General features: G+C 35.2%; 1 protein-coding gene across 1 annotated transcript; it reads right to left on the bottom strand.

Moving 5' to 3' along the window:
- Positions 1-6,076: 6,076 nt before the first annotated feature.
- Positions 6,077-12,820, bottom strand: LOC133183465 (phospholipid phosphatase 1-like). The gene is made up of 7 exons (XM_061318424.1): positions 12,676-12,820; positions 9,271-9,499; positions 8,932-9,095; positions 8,381-8,649; positions 7,988-8,045; positions 7,450-7,632; positions 6,077-7,272 (listed from the first exon to the last, which is right to left on the bottom strand). Exons 2-7 carry the CDS (start codon positions 9,347-9,349, stop codon positions 7,117-7,119), a joined length of 909 nt encoding a protein of 302 aa, XP_061174408.1. The 5' UTR covers positions 9,350-9,499; positions 12,676-12,820; the 3' UTR covers positions 6,077-7,116.
- Positions 12,821-18,011: the final 5,191 nt, after the last annotated feature.

The raw sequence follows: 18,011 nt of genomic DNA, 5'->3' as shown, positions 1-18,011 counted from the left end.
CAACGTAATTTTTCTATTAACTGCCACCCGGTAAATCCAAAAATTACAACAATAACCAGTATTTACTGCCACCCGGTAAATCCAACAATTACAACATAAAACTGTAATATCCAGTATTTACTTTCACTGGTAAATCCAAAAATTACAACACTATAAAATTAAGTATTTGCTGCCACCCGATATATCCAAAAATTACAACATGATACTGTAATATCCAGTATTTACTGCCACCCGGTAAATCCAAAAATTACATTATAAAATTTAGTATTAACTGCCACATGTTAATCCAAAAATTATAATATTATAAAACAATTACAGCATGACAATATCCAGTATTTACTGCCATCCGATAAATCCTAAAATAACATGACAATATCCAATTAAACGCAGATATTTTCTTTACCGTGTTTTGTTTCTAATTGACGTTCATTACTTTTCCATCCATTTTTAGGAGAGAGAAAGTCTGAATAAATGTATAGGAACTTTACTGCCAACAAAATTCTTCAGAAATACTTTCTCATTGGAGAATCTTCTGGACTTGAAATTCTATTCAAAGTGCCAAAAATTCCGTCCATCTTAATCTATTTCGTAGCGTCCAAACATTTTGCAAAATAAAATACCTCTCAGAGAGAGAGAGAGAGAGAGAGAGAGAGAGAGAGAGAGAGAGAGAGAGATTTCTTGCAGTTGATGGAAAGAATCTATGGGCTACCACTCTTACTCGGTGTGATTTGCTTTTACTAATCGCATGAAGCTGTTATCTTAACTCCAAACAGGAATATACCTATCCAGAAAATGTGCTGACTCCGTGCGTCAGGCAGTGTAAGGATCAATTTTTCCATGGTCCGAAACTAAGCGATCATACTTAATAAGCTAGATTTTGTGCAAGCTGATTTACATCGGAATTTGTTACCTGCATTAATTTAAACAAATACAGTTTGCAGAAGAAAGAATCATATTACTGATGCAAAATAATGATGTGTTTAATTCCTTCTTTTTTTTTCTTGCATGCGCCTGTTTATTATTAGCGATTCTTTGTACGGACATGCCCGTGTAACATTTTTTCTGCGTTTCTAAACTACTGGATCAGTCCATTTGTCTTCTACGAAAGGGGTGACACAATCATTTCGCGCCAAATGTCACAAGTAAATTATCTTTTTTGATTGTTCTATTGAATGGGTGTGATAACTTCTATGGAAATAAATAAAGTTTGTTCTTTTAACCTGATTCTTAAGCCTCAGATTTGTTATTAACTGCAAATTTTATTTCAGTATTTTAAAAGAACACATTGTATATGGGCAGGCAATACTAAAGCACTTCCCTTGTTATTCCTTCAATTCCTTGAGGTATTGGTCTTGATTCTTTCGGCTGGGGCTGCACGTCTAGGAGGCGCGTCCCCTGGGGTGGCGGATAGGGGATCCCTCACTTATTTATGGGTGCACCAGATAAATTGAAGAAGGTGCCGTGGACCAACGCAGCATAAGGGAAGGACACCCTGACAGAAAACCACTGGTTCTCCAAGTTTGGGGGTTGGGCAGGAGGCCGACTACCTCCTCCCGGAAAAAAAACACAGTTTCAGAAACAATGGACATCAAAGAGCAAAGAAGACTGGATGAAGCGGGGACCACCAACAGTGGCAGTAGGACGACGAGGGGTGAAAGCCTTAGGGAAGCCCAGCGTCCGACTAGATCCCTTGTGACACCCAAACAAACACTCACCATCGGACACTGGAATGTGCGAACAATGTACAGAGGAAGGGCTTCAGCACAGATTGCGAGAGAAATGGAAGGATACCAGCTGGACATTCTTGGAATCAGTGAATGCAGATGGACAGGAGCTGGGAGGATGAGACTGGTCTCAGGCCAGACCGTCATATACAGCGGGGATGAAGAATTGCATTAGGGAGGAGTCGCCATAATGATCAGTCAGCAGGCAGTGAAATCACTCATGGAATGGACATCGATCAACAAGAGAATCATAACAGCACGATTCTATACAAAATACAGGGGAGTGTCGGTGATCCAAGCTTATGCGCCACATAATGAAAAGGAAGAGGAAGAAAAGGACCAATTCTATCAGGAGCTAGAGGAGGCTTTGGATGGATGCAACAAGAACGACATCATAATTATCATGGGGGACCTCAACGCCAAGGTAGGGAGTGATAACAACGGGTACGAAAGAACTATGGGTATCCATGGACTGGGTATACAACATGAGAATTGAGAAAGACTGTGTGGATTTTGTCAGACCAACGGACTAGTAATCACAGGAACATTGTTCCCCCACAAAGATATCCACAAGGCAACATGGGATAGCGAAAAACCAGTTTGACCACCTTCTCATTAGTGGACAGTGGAGATCTTCTGTTCTTGACACCAAAGTCTAGAGGGGAGTGGATGCCAACAGCGACCACTATCTAGTGAAGAAAAGTCAAGAAAAGTGTGAGAGAGGACAAGAGGAGGTGGATGGCAGAGAAAGCTGAGCGAGCACAGAAAGCGGCCGAGAAGAGACAGAAGGAACTATACAGCATCGTAAAGCAGCTGACTAGAAAGAGTAATAGACAAACAACAGCAGTGAAAAGCAAGAATGGGGAGCTGTCGAAGAATAAAGAAGCGAGGCTTGCCAGATAATGGGAACACTTTGAGGAAGTGCTCAATTGGGACACTCCAGAGTCACCACCACAAGATGAGCATGAAGAGGGTGAGGAGCTAGACATTTCAGTTGAGCCACCCACTACACAGAAAAGAAGGGCTGCACTGAAGACGCTTCGCAATGGGAAGGCCCCTGGAGCAGATCAAATAACAGCAGATATGCTAAAGGCAGACCTTGATCAGACCATTCAGGAACTGAATCACACCTTTGACCAGATATGAAAGGAGGAGAAGGTGCCCAAAGAATGGACCAAGGGATTGATCTGCAAAATTCCAAAGAAAGGCAACTTACAGGACTGCAGCAACTGGAGGGGGTGACATTGTTGACATAGCCAGCAAAGCACTCAGCAGAATCCTCATCAACAGAATACAGGCCGAAGTTGACCACACCCTTAGGAAAGAACAGGCAGGGTTCCGGAGAGGGAGAGGGACTATCAATCAGATCTTCATCCTCAGGAACATCCTAGAGCAAGTCAACGAGTGGAATGCTACCCTGTACATCCACAGCGTTCGATTCGGTGCACAGAGACAGCTTTTGGGTCATCATGAAGAAATATGGAATACCCCAAAAACTGATCAAGATGGTCAAAGCCATGTATGACGATTTTCAGTGTTCTGTAATTGACGGCAATGAGACCATAGCCCCTTTCCCTGTGATGACCGGCGTCAAACAAGGATGCTGTATGTCAGGTTTCTTGTTCCTACTGGTGATAGACTGGGTGATGCAACAGACAATCAGAGAAGAAAGAACGGGCATTCGATGGGACTTCACCACTATGCTTGTAGACCTCGACTTTGCGGACGACATTGCCCTTCTGTCCTCAACAATGAACCATCTTCAGTCGAAGACAACAAAACTGGAAGACAACTCAGCAAAAGTTGGGATGAAGCTGAATGCAAAAAAGTGCAAAGTGATGAAGATAAACAACAAGAGTGAATCCAGCCTGATAGTCGGAAACAGTGAAGCCGAAGAGGTGGACAGCTTCACTTACCTTGGCGCCAATGTCACCAAGGACGGTGGAGATACTGCTGACATCAGGAAGAGGATAGCATTGGCCGACGCGTCCTTCAGGGGGCTAGCCAACATCTGGAAGGCCACAGACATCAGTAGAAAGATCAAAGTCTGCCTCTTCAAGAGCCTGGTCCTCTCCGTATTGATATATGGATGTGAGACTTAGAAGCTTACAAAGATAGAGGAAAAGAGGATTGACATCTTTCAAACCAAGTGCCTCAGAAGGATTCTCCAGGTCAGATGGCAGCAGCATATCCCAAACAAGACAGTTCTGGAGATGGCAGGAGCAGAAAACATCAGGGGCGAGGTAAGAAGGAGAAGATGGAATTGGATCGGCCATGTGCTGAGGAAGGACCCAACAGATGACTGTGTTGTGGCCCCTCGGGTGGACACCTGAGGGGGGGAGAAGGAAGCGAGGCCGCCCCAAGACAACATGGCGGCGGATGGTGGAGGTGGAATGAAATGATGCGGGCTGTAAGTCATGGAACACGGCACGCCGTGCAGCCTCGGACCGGCACCAGTGGAAGAGGGATGTTCAGGCCTTGTGTGCCTTCTGGCAGGGAGAGAATTGAGGTTAAGGTAAGGATTGGTCTTGATTTCCGAAGACATTATGTATTTTTCCAAATATAATACGATTTTTGACCCCGTGACCTTGACCTTGAAGTTTGAACTACTGTTCAAAACTGTTATCTTTGCTTATAACTTTTGATTGAGAAAAGATAGGGCTTTCATATTTATCATGTGCATTACCTGTGACACTACCTTTCCAAATATGCTATAATTTTTGACCCCGTGACCTTGAAGTTTGACCTACTTTTCAGATGTTTTATCGTTGCTTATAACTTTTGATTGAGAATAGATAAGGCTTTCATATTTGACATGTGCATTACCAGTGTGAAGATGTTTCCGAACATTTTATGATTTTTTGACCCCTTGAACTTCACCTTCATGTTTGACCTTATTTCAAAAAAATTAACTTTGATGATATCTCATAAATGACATATGATAGGGCGCTCATATTTGACAAGTGCATTACCTGTGTCAATTTTTTTTTTCCGAAGGTACTATGATATTTGACACCGTGACCTTGACCTTCAAGTTTTGATGTATTTTTCAAACATTTCATCAGTGTCGCAAACTTTTGAGGGAGTGAAGATAGGGCATTCATATTTGACATTACCTGTGACAAGCATTTCCAAACGGACTATCATTTTTAATTATATGACCTTGAAGTTTTACCTAATTTTCAAAAAAATTAACATTGCTAATAACTTTTGATTGAGAGAAGATATGGGGTTTGCATTTGACATGTGCATTACCTTTTTTAAGACCTTTCCAATTGTATACTCTGGTTTTTGATATTTTTTTTTTCACATGTGCATTACTTGTGACAAAACCTTTTGGATTTTATTATGATATTTGACCTTATGACCTTAACATTTAATGTAGTTTTGAGAAGCTATAATTTTTGCCGTAACTTTTATTAATTCATTAATCTATGTGTCTTTTGTATAATAAACAGACAAGACAGGACACACAAACAAGACAGTTACAATATGCCATAAATAATGACATCACATCCTCTAAGACACCGAAAGCGCGAGACCACAATTCTTTGAATTTGCTTGTTCAGGTAAGTTATCAAATTAATATTTCTTTTCCTGGCTGCCCCTTTAGAAACGATACTTTGTGCCTCGTCCCTGCATTTTTTCCTACTAAGCTGATTAAAGGTTTTTCCAGCATGCTGGCGTTTATAATGGGAATTTGAATGATTACAACACTGGTTTGAACCATCTCAGCTTCCAGTATAAAAATGACTAAAGCAAACAGTGAAGAGTTAATTAAATAAAGTGAAGTCACTTCGTAGATTTTCAGTATTTCATTCGCGAGAAAGAGCGAATCTTGCAGCAGCAGGCACGGGTTTTTGGGGTGAAGAATGGACACAGAAACCCTTAACTTCAGACGATGATCTTAATTTCGAGGCTTTAAAATGAAGAGATGGCAATGTAAGTACTGTGAACTGTGCTGCTATATCCATAAAAGTAACAAACTTCAAATTCAATAAAATCCAATATTTTCCTCATCTTATTAAAGAAGGAAGTAGAGGGTTTGTAAGTTATCAAAATTGTATGCAATTGTAGCAATCAATTCCATTCAATAACATTACTGAGAATACATTACTATACAATATTTATTATAATACATGTAATATTGAGCCGAAGAGAAGTCTGTATACTTTAATTATCAATCTCAACGTTCAAAAAAAAAAAAAAACATACATGTAAGAAAGGTTTTTTTTAATTTAATAAAACAATGTAACAACTGACAAAAAAGTGAAAACAATTATACAACTACCAGATACTAGTATATTAATATAATATGCTACGTTGTAAATAAATGATATAAAAATCATACAAATAAAACATCATCTGGACATTTGTTTTAACCAATCATGTAAAAATTACTTTTTAATGTAAATCTTCAGATTTGGTGTTAACGTGCTATGTTACAAGTGGAAAATAAATACCCTTAACCAAAAAAAAAAAAAAAAAATGTTGATGATCGATAAATTACTTTTATACTCTTCGGTAAAATATAAATTTTCATCATAAGTATAAAAAATGTTAATGCAGTTGCTGTATTTCTGAAGAGGTTGAAGTGAAGAACTAGAACGTTGGGTTTTTTGTTTGTTTGTTTGTTTGTTTTTTTAAATGTTAAATACCAAGACAGATCAAACACACGACTCCGTAACACTTTCTTTTGGTATATAGTAAAGCCAAAGTATCTTGATGAAGAAGACACAATAATTTACAAGTTTTTCAACCCCTATATAAACCATCAGATCAAGACTGTATGTTAAAAAAAATAACGGAAAGAAGATGTCATCCACAAAGGTGGAGGGATGGCTTCATGATGGCCTTTTAAAAATTTAGTTTTAGAAGAAATTTAAGCAATTTTTTACCAAAGTGTATACATATAGTGTATCCACAGCATTACACGTCTTATTTTAAAAAGATCTCTAGACTAAAATCACAACTTGTTAACACTGCGTATTCTATAAACTAATTCGATTACATGACTGTATATTCAGTGTTTATTTATCAATGAGTGAAATCAGGAATTTTATTACAAACATTTATGTTTAGCTGACGCTACATAACTTTGTATATTTTCCCTGAGTCTGGAATTGTTTTGTGAAGCAAAACACTTATCATGACTGTTTAATGACTCTTTATAATAATTACCTACTCTTCAGAAGCATTCCAAATTTATAAAGTTAGGCGATATTTACAAAACTTCAAAAAATGTCGATCACATGTATTATGAACTTTGTTTGGTTATAAGAATGAAATACAGTGTATATAGCACCAAAAAGAAAGAAGTAACTTGAGTCATAAAAGTAATAACAATTTATAAAAACATAATAGATGTCAATGAATCTCGATATCCTTGGTATTAGGTCTTTGCTTGACCATTTATCGTTGGGATTTCTGCGGAATTTTTATTTTCTTGGTGTAGCTCCATGCATACTACGGTGTCCATAGTTTCACCCAAATCTGCTTGATCATAGTGGTGAAGAAAATGCCTTTTAACATTTGGATTTTGATACATCTACCAAAAAAAAAAAGTTAAAATGAAAAAAAAAAAAAAAAAAAAAAAAAAAAAAAAAAAATGAAGGCTCATCGTAGACAGGTATTAAATTTAATTCGCTCTTTAATTTTATGTTCTTCTTTTTCTAAATATGCGTAAAATGGGATTATCCAGCAAAAATGGAATAATTATACACACCACAATTATAGTGAAAAGTATTCCAATGATGCCGCCCCCAATGACGTCACCAGTATGGTGTTTGTAGTCTTGCAGACGACTGATACTGACATAAGCTGCAACACTTACGGCTACAAATTGCAGCAGGGGGCAGGCGACACGAAGCCGTGGCCAGTGACGACGAACACGGATCTGTATGTATATCTATAAGTAGGTTGTTCGTGTTTCATAATAGAGCACACATATAACATGTAAACACATATCACTTCAATGTTTTTGAAAGAAGAAAGATCTACATTTCTATTGAACTTCACATTCAGATTCATTCAACATTGATGCATTTGCCTAAAACCTAACTGGTTATGAAATATGTAAAGCATATTCCTTTGATAACACAGGTCACATTTTCTAATCTTGGCTATAAAAATACGTCTTAGAACTGAACAGTCATTTTCTCTTCGCAATCTTGGACTTTGATCATGATAATATAACGTCAGAAATGTTCATTGTAATGGTATCTTTTAACACTTTATGAATTATGATTTAAAAAGTCACTCACTGCTAAGAACACCATGCCATTCCAGGCGGCGCCACTGTGACCTGACGGAAAAGACTTCCTGTTGGTATAGAAATTCAGATTTAACATTTAATTGAAATAAATTTTGCCTGTAGGAAAGTCCACATACACACAATGGTATTTTAATGCTTCTAGCATATCCCAATATTTCAAAGATAGTTGTTCAACTTTTATAATATACCGGTACGGAGCGAAAGGGTCAGTTGTAGAAAAATAAGTAGGCCTACTTTCTATAATATATATATATATATATATATATATATATATATATATATATATATATATATATATATATATATATATATATATACTTACTGAATTCTTATAATATTCCCTATGTAAAGATTTTTTTAACATATAGAATCAATCACTTACTTTGAATCTGATATGCTTTCAAGATCTTTCCCTTGACAGCTGTAGTTTGTAATGAATTTCCTTGAACAGTTCGTGGATGAAAATGAAGGTTGGCACACAGAGAAGAAGTGAGGCCGCAAACGACCCACAAACATCTTAACAATCTCAATAAATAGTACACACAAAGAAAACCCTAGGAACAAGCAACCAATCATACTGTAACAGTTCTTCACAAAAATTCGCATTCTCTTGGAGTCATTTTTCGACAAAAATGCCTCTGTAAATAGTATCTGAAAAATAAAATTTCATATACACTTCTTTTTGAAACTCACTCTTTAACATCTGAAAGAAGTAAAACTACTTTTAAAATACAAATAAAATAGGATTTATTTCCTTTGAATGTAATACTGCAAATATAAAAAATTCCATATTTGTGAAGCCAAAATTTTATCTAAAAAATTGAACAAAGTCAAAAACAATTTTTTTTTTAATTATGGGTATGAAATAAAATTATTATAAACAAATGTTTTAAAGTTTTGAAGCGAAGCTAAGTAGTGCCTGACAAATATTACTATGATAGTTGGAGGAAGTAGCGACAAGATGGCGGTTGTAATAGTGGAAATAGAGTCATCTCTATACGGATACATCAGACTTTGATCATCGCAGAAAAATCCCCGGATGTAGGGCTGTATTGCTGTCAGTTTGTTGAAAGATAATAGCAGGGCAAATATTGTCACTGAAAAATAAATCCACTGCATTGCTGAGAAGATAGTAAGTTATGTAAAATACCACTTACTGCACAGTGTAATACTATAAGAAATAATTTGAGGATTTATGTGATATGAATTCATATTTGTAATCAAGTCCATATACATGCATACATAATAATAATAGTTTTATAATACATTTACCTATTATAAACACTGTAATGTCCGTGGTCACTTGCACCAAGGTCGCCCTGGAAACAGCCCCCATGATGACGGTTTTCATATACAATGTATATTTTAACAAAACTCTCCTCTCAACTTCACAACAAAACTACTTAAGTCCATCATGTGTACAATACAGTAGGTACACTTTTCATCCTCTGTACCGCACAACGGATAGGTTATTCCTCAAGTTGACCGGGTTATGCTTTCACTGTAAAGATAAACATCAAGTCATTAATAATTCACGAATACAGGTGGTAAAGCTTGATTATAAGGTAAAGAAGCTGGAAATGATAAAGTCTTCAAACCATAATAAAAACAGCGTATTGATAATAAGAAGATGGGTGAACAAGGCGGGCGAAATGCCTATAGTGCGACAAACATGAAGTGAAAAATAAAATCTCAATTATATCCAAAATTTCTTTGATATTTCATCTAAAATTAAAGTATACTTTATGTAAATTCTCTATAATTTACAAAAATCTCACAAAGACTGAAATTATTTGCCTACAAAATAGCATACACACACTTAAGAGGACAAAAAGGGTCATTTTCTCACACTTTAACAAAATTTTTCTATATGAGTGGGTCTTCGCTCCATTTTTTTGAAAGTTAATCCTAAAAGTTTGCATAAAAATATGCATTTTTTGGTTTACAAAAAAATGGAGCAAAGACCCACTATACATTAAAAGTACACTTCTTTGACAAAGCATTCGCATCTTTCCGAAAGATACTTAAGTCCATAAAATCAAGGGTCATATCACAATCATGATTTAAATGCCCCTATTCATCAGGAGCTGTGTAGCGTAGTGGGTACCGTGTTAGTCTCAAAGCAATATGATACTCCGGATTTTTATTGTTAGGGGTTCGAATCCCACGAAAACTATTTTATTTTTTTAATAAAAGAATAATTTTTCCGAGATTTTTTTTCTCAGAAAAGTTTTGTTGATCATAATTTCATAAATTTCAATAATGAGAACTTTACTTTAAATACTTAATTCACAAATTGAATATGATTTTTTTAATAACTGAAGCTATAGGCATTCTGCACGCCTTGTTCACCCATCTTCTTTATTAAGACTAAAATTGAATTATTCCATTAAAAAGTGTTTTGATATTTTTCAACCTTTTAAGACATAGACCCTCTGGTTTTAATCAAACATAATAATAGTTTAGCAAAATTCAAAATAATATACCTGCTTAAGAGGGGCAGAATTTTCGTTGAGACTATGTCAACAGCAATAAGAAATAGTATGATAAACAATGAAATTGATTAGACTCCCCTTTTAAAAAGATTTCCAAGCATTTATACTATAATCTTTGTTTGTTATGAATGTCCTCATCCAAGATTAGAACTTTTCTATTTAAATTTGTACATGTGTAATTGTAACATACAAATTAAATTTAAAACTTTCAAAATTTGGTATATAAAAGACCCCCCCTCCCCCCCCCCCCCTATACACAAGCATAATACAGTTAGGAAAGTTAGGACAGAACCTTTAGATTTGAACATTTTGTTTGTGGTTACAATTTTTCGAATCCTTAATTGCAATTCACAATTTCGACCTTTTTTATTGATTAAAAGCAATTTCAATAGCAAAATCATACAGTTGAAGTAAATAAAATATATAATGATTCCCGATATTAATATATAAATCTGAACTTATACATCGACGTATACACACCAAATATCTGTAAATTCCAGTCCTCCATAAATTGGGTAAATATTTGTTTTTGTCACAAAACTATCAATAAGGTCTCTAAAGATAAGACTGCAAATAACAGTTGGCGATCGAACTGTATGTATGAATGTTTACAAATCATGCAGGAAGTGGGTTGAAACATATTGTCATACCACCCAAAATGGCAGTACTTTTCAAAAATTTTCAATGGCGTAAGTGAGGTATTAACAACAGTAATGGGGAATGTTTTGATGTAGAAGCAGTAAAAAAATACCACATATGTTACGAACACACATTTAGTAATATTTTGAAATGCATGGTGGCTTTACAATGGAAATATAAACCTCGAACATTGCTCACATTTTTGTGAGGAATAAAATCTCTGGTCATCCATCCCATTTTTTTTTCAAACAGGCGAGCTTCAGATCTACCGCTACCTGACATACTTACAATAAGCGTGGGAGACAACAGAAATGGAAGCCATACTCCGTTTCCTGATTATCACTTACTTGTTTTCTAAAGTAATTTGAAGAAATTCACTAAGCGCCCTTTTCCCAAGAACTATCACCTCGAAATGTAGAATCTTTAGTATTTGAAACAAATTAGAACTTACTCCTTTCATGTGTGTTTTCTGTATTTACAAAACAGACTAACGATGGAGTGAAAAATTCTTAGGTTATTGTTCAACGGAAAATCCTACTCAGTGGCTTAACTACAAGGAGACTAATGGCCAGTTACACTTGTCGACAATTTTTCATCTTCTCTTTTTTATTCCTGGACAAAGGACTGTGTTGCCTGATTTACATACTTTTGTCAATAAAAAGATAATAAATAAACTTGATGTGTTTGAATATTGGAAGAGTAAACAAACTCTTAGAAGTGATCTAGCTATTTTATATTTTGGATTGTTCAATCCTCATTAAGCAAACTAGATGACAGCTTTATAACTGGGGAGGACGAATTCTCCTTGTCTATGTGTACATTTTTAATGTTCATAGCTGCTGTTATTAATATAATGCGACAGACTCCATAGGTTATACATGTATATTCATTGTGCCACAAAATTTCCACCTGCGCCTCATAAAGAAGACCATTAGCACTGTACGAAAACTCATCAAGCGTGTGTCGTTTACATTAATAAAACTCTTCATAAACTCAGGGATTTTATATGTGCATAATTATAATAATGCGAGAAGTAAAGAGACATTATGTTTACGCTTCATATAGCCTTAAAGCTGTTTAATTTTAAATACATCGCAACTAACTTGAATATCTACCGTACAGCATAATATATATCATGTCTATCTATCTGGTAGATTTATTTACATAAAGATTTTTTTTTTTTAAATTAGGACAGAGACTTATCTTGTTGTACAGTTTAAAGACGAGCAGAAAAAAATGATAGCAATCACTACAACATACATGTATACATATATCAAAGCATTTTGAAAAAAAGATCCCATTTACTTCATGGCTTAAGTACTTGTTTGATTGTTTTCCAGGCTTTGATTTTTTTATGTTTCTTTTCTTCTTCTTTTTTTTTTTTAAATCTAAAAGCCCCAATTCATTCGGCAACATTGCACTTAAATACAACATCAACCCGCCTTATAATTATCGAACATGTTTATACAAATTTAAAAAATAATAATATTATTAAAGAATTAAAAAGATTTCACTGATTGTTTTGTAGGTATGAATATCTTACCTGTACGTCTTACCTGGTGGACTACAGAGGACTGAAATCCACATGTCCAGATGTTGTACACAAAAGGCCTCTCAATAGGACAGAGGTAAATTTACGTCCCTTGTAGGTAATTGGAGGTAAGTACAGTTGAATGTGACTGTATTCAGCATGGAAATTAAAGACCCAAACTGAAGACGAAATCTAATTATTAGTGCAATCATTCTATTTAACAGCCCGTGTGTCGAGATTTAAATTCATTTTTCTTTATTTATTTAAATTGTTAGCACACCTATTAAACGAACAAATAACAAAAGTACTTTGGCAATGGTCCATAAAAAATTTTGATATCCTAAAAGTTAATCTTTCAAAAGATTTTTTTTACTTTTTTAAAATTAGTTATTTTAAAAATCCAACAAATTTGAACAAAAATGAATCAAAACATTTATCTGTCATCTGTTAGTCGTTGTCATACCAAGCCCTTGCAACCACTGCTATGGATTAATTATTCCGGAAAATGTACACACACCTTGCTAGTATGATATGAATAAAACGCCTTAAACTGTTAAAAGAAGAGTAATATTTTTTCTGTGATATACAGTGTATTTGCTTTAATAATAACCTTAAATGATCACACCTACTCCCGGTCTATCTGGGGAGGAGCAAGTGGTCGTATATATATATATATATATATATATATATATATATATATATATATATATATATATATATATATACAGGCCCGTATGAAGCAATTTCAGTTTGGGGGGGGGGGGCACAACCATTCATTTTCAGTTGGGGGGGGGGCACTATCAACTACCAAAAATTCCTTGACAAGCAAAAAAAAAAAAAAGGGGGGGGCATCAAACGTTATTATTGTATAGTACCTATATTTTTTATAGTATTCTATATATCGGCAAAATTATTGGGGGCACGCCCCCCCCCCGGTTCCTACGGCCTTGATATATATATATATATATATATATATATATATATATATATATATATATATATATATATATATATATATATAGTCTTGAAAGGTATAGATATATCGCATTATCGAACAGCAAACGTTATCTTTCAACATATTTTTTTTTGTACTGTTAAAAGATTCGATGAAACATACACAATAAGATCTAGAGTTACGATTGGAAGTTTACAAGCTGATCCAAAGAGGGTAAAAGATAGGACCACCTCTCCGAAATTTTGTTTTCTTTTTATTATTATTTTCTTTATTAATACACACACACACACGAAATTCTTCGTCTTTTAGCACTGTGTTTATATTTTATAATATTGAGTATACTTTGAATTATATAAGTCTCACTCCTTTTGAAGCCAGATTAATTTGTGTCAGTTGACACTAAGTGACTCAGTCAAAAGAATTAATACTCATTAGGTGTTAATGCCTCAGGACCTGTTAATTCCTGTATCAATAACTTGTTTGTATAATAATTTAGTAATTTTTTTCATGTACGTTCTATCAAAGATGCACATCTGCTTATCAAGTTAACTCAACTGGTGGCATAATTGAATTGAATATCTTACAAAAAGCTGCGTCCATTCTACATGTTTAGACTCGATTTGACTCGTAAAACTATCCTTAAAATTCATACTGATTGTTATTAGCCAACGTCTTTATCTACAATAAATTGGGAAACATAATTTCACCAGTTCTTTCGTCCTATATTGGAAGATCATGGGGAATGCGGCACCTTTCTCCTTGACTTTTCATTACGGCTTCATAGCGCCGCTGCTTTATTACTCAACATTCCCCCTTCCCTATTTGCACGGAAACACATGATACTGTCCAGGAATCAACACAACCAAAATCTACCTGGTTATACTATTTCCATCTATGTTCTATATTTAATCTTTGCCCTTGTCTATGTAGGCTATTTCACACCAGGAGGGATATAGGTAATATCTGCCCTATCTAACCATCCACAGTCTAATTAAACCACATTTAAAGATGTCACTGAAGAGTATCAAGTCTCTTTATTGTGAAAATTAAGATCAATGCTGTCAGAGCTATTCCCCAAAACGTCAAAGAAAGAAGAAAAGTTGAATTTAACCTAGAAATGACCTTCTGTTCAATATACATGTATTACGCACTCCCTAAAGGAATATTGCGGCGACAGCCGATTCGGATAGGGAAGGCGGACTTCGAGAATTTTAGGGAAAATGGCTAACTACTTTTTGAAGTAGAATCAGATATCATATACTGTATATAATGATAATATCGCCCCGTTTTATTTTTGCCCTTTTACAATAGCAAACAATTTTGTTCCGTCTTTAATTCGCCCACTGGCGACAAGGGTGAAAATAAAATAATGACAAAGATTTCCTTGTAAATATTATACAGTTATTAGTCCCCTACCGGTGAAACCGGAGGGGACTATAGGTTTCTTCTGAGTCTGTCCGTCCGTCTGTCTGTCAGTCTGTCCCACTTGGTTTTCCGCACTTTTTTCCTAAACACTTGCAGATATTGAGCTGATTTTTTGTTTGTAAGTGTATCTGATGAATTACAGATCAAGTTTCCATTTCGTTCCGCTTCATTGATTTTTGACGGAATTACGGCCTTTTCAATTTTCAAGGGCTTTCCGCAATTTTCTTCTAAACGCTTTCAGATATTAAGCTGATTTTTGTTATGTGACTTTACCTTGATTAGTTATAGATCGAGTTTGTATTTCGTTCCGCTTCATTGATTTTTGAAGGAATTATGGCATTTTCAATTCTTAACAGGAACCAGATTACGCTTGCCGGTAGGGGACTAGTATTGCTAATGCAATACTCTCAGAATGCTTGTTTACTGAGTATGAGGGCAACATATGCTTTGTTGTACCTGAAGGTAAAAATGTTACCCGAGGCCGCAAGCCAGGGGTAACATTTTCACCTTTCAAGTATGGAGTCAAAATAGTGTACCTGTTTGGGGGAAAATGTCTCAGAGTAAAACGCGTCCAGCATTTTGAGAAAGGCATGCAAATTGATGTGCATTATTTAAATGATCTGGAAATCCAAACTCACTAAATCTTATAAGCCTCTAGTTATCAGTAATAACGAATGATATTGTCGATGGTTAGAAAAATAAAGCTGCTGTTGTTCATTCCATCTACTGCACCAATTGCAAATCCGATAACAGGTCATAAGTGCACAAACGTAGGATAAACATATTCTACACACAAATAATGTATGGGGGATTGTATTTTGTCTTTTACTGTAGAAACGCTTTTGTCAAACAGGGTCGATATACCATAGCGTATCGTACTGGTATACTTCGTGTACGAGTCATTTTTCTTCACGTAGGGTATGCAGATTTTAAGGGTGATGCCACATTTTCTACAGGCAAAAGGGTCATTTTTCGACGTCAAATAATGACTCGATATATCCAAGTGAGCTTGAAGTAAAAGATACCACAGAGTCTGACACATCTGTTTCATATCTATACTTATAAATTAATAAATTTTGCAAATAAACTCCGAAACGGGTGCACCAGAGTTTTTACTTACCCCTCTAACAATAAACTAGATACAAGATGATGTCCGTAAACTATATTTAGATTTCATTCGCATAGTAAGTATCGTACATTAAATCAAAAGTCTACTTTCAATTTCTATAAACAGCCATGAAATAGCAAAAACGTGAGTACGGTGGCGTTTCCGGTTGGCGGATCTAAGTTACTGGCAATTTTTAATGACACTGACAACAAGCAATCGTTTATTTATTTCATAAAACGTCATCACTGAATTATTCAATCAAAACTTAATTTAAATGATATAAAAGAAATAAGTTGTGATAACCGATTAAAAAGGGAAACGTTCAAATTATTTTCGTCATTCACCGATCTTAATATTGACGGAAGCTTCTAGAACATCATATAGCATCGAGCCCGATGTTAAAAAGAAAAACGAGGCGATTAGATCTACTACTGCATAACTAAAAAAAGCTTTTGTGTGAATAGTCATTGAAATAATGGTAAATCATTGATAACACTGTTAGTTGTGAATATATTTATATATCGAAAGACTATTATATATACATGTATGTAGTAGGTTTTCCTAATAGATTTATCGGCAAAATTTGTATAGGCTATATTCCTTACTGAGGGCATCATGGCAACGAACCCGGAGCGCAATTTGCACTTCGTAATAAACTTGCTTACATGAAAAGAAAAAAAAAAATGAATAAGATATTGTTCAAATACAATTAAAGATGTAAAATTCTGTGCTTTAATCAATACATTCCTTCTTTTTTTTTTCTGAATACAGTCTTTTGTATCAAATACTCGGCCTATTCATAGGGCGTTAAAAGCTCATTTTTACACAGGTACTTGGGTCTTGGTTTATAAATATGTATGTACCTTATTGATATGTAAAAAAGGAAAAGTAAATAAAGTACATTTTTTTTACGTATCAATAAGGTACAAACATGTTTATAAGCCAAGACCCAAGTACCTGTTAATTCCCCCCCCCTCCCCCCCCCCAAAATCAATTAATCAGTAAAATGTGCATACTCGCTGCTTTTATCCTTGACGGAAATGAAATAAGAGCATCTGAAGTTCAATGTCCATAACACAGGTTTCACAATAAACGTCAATTAATGAAATTGTTATTTTTCGAGTTTTTAAAAAGGGGGGTTGGGGGTTGGGGTGGAGACGTACATCTACTTCATGCGGGATTTTGAACAAAATATTTCTTCCTGCTATAAGTCTGTAGGCTGTCAGTAGAAACTATAATATATTTTCAGTCTGTAGTGGTATAAATTCAATTCCCCGCGCTTGCGCGGGATTTCATCTAGTTTTACTAGAAAAAGACATTAATGGTAACGTAACAACAAAGCATTATGATAAACATGATGACTTCAATTTTTCAATCGTTAACTTCCTTTACATATGTAGTTATGTAGCAATTGTACCCTTATCACCTGCATATGGGGTTTTTGTCTCCCAGTTGATTTGATGCGCATGAGCATGCTCTACGTACGAACAATTTCTAAAACGAGGTAAATTATTGACAAACAAGTTGATGAAACAAGAATATCAACACTCTCGTTTGAAGTCATCATTTCGCAAGTTTTATGGTCGATACAATGACTTTGTCAGCAAATACAACCTATCATTATAACAAATGCTGACTGACGTTTTTCATACTAATTGTTAGGCCATTATTTTAACACTGAAATGTCTACTGATTTTCCCGTTTTTTTCCCCGATCATGACAAGGAACACATGGCGAGTGTGACTGCTCGGCAAGGGATTTTCACACCTCCATGGCACTTGATCCCACCTCTGATGTTTTTGGAGTGGCGGTCTGTGTTTGCTCTGCTCCCGATTTGTATTGTTTTAATGGAATTTGAGC

This window comes from Saccostrea echinata, unplaced genomic scaffold (assembly GCF_033153115.1).
Source record: "Saccostrea echinata isolate AGI-Se365-2 ecotype Australia unplaced genomic scaffold, CSIRO_AGI_Sech_v1 ptg000009l, whole genome shotgun sequence".
NCBI classification, from domain to species: Eukaryota; Metazoa; Mollusca; class Bivalvia; order Ostreida; family Ostreidae; genus Saccostrea; species Saccostrea echinata.
Note: the sequence above shows the minus strand (reverse complement) of the source record. Positions and strands in the feature narration are given on the sequence as shown.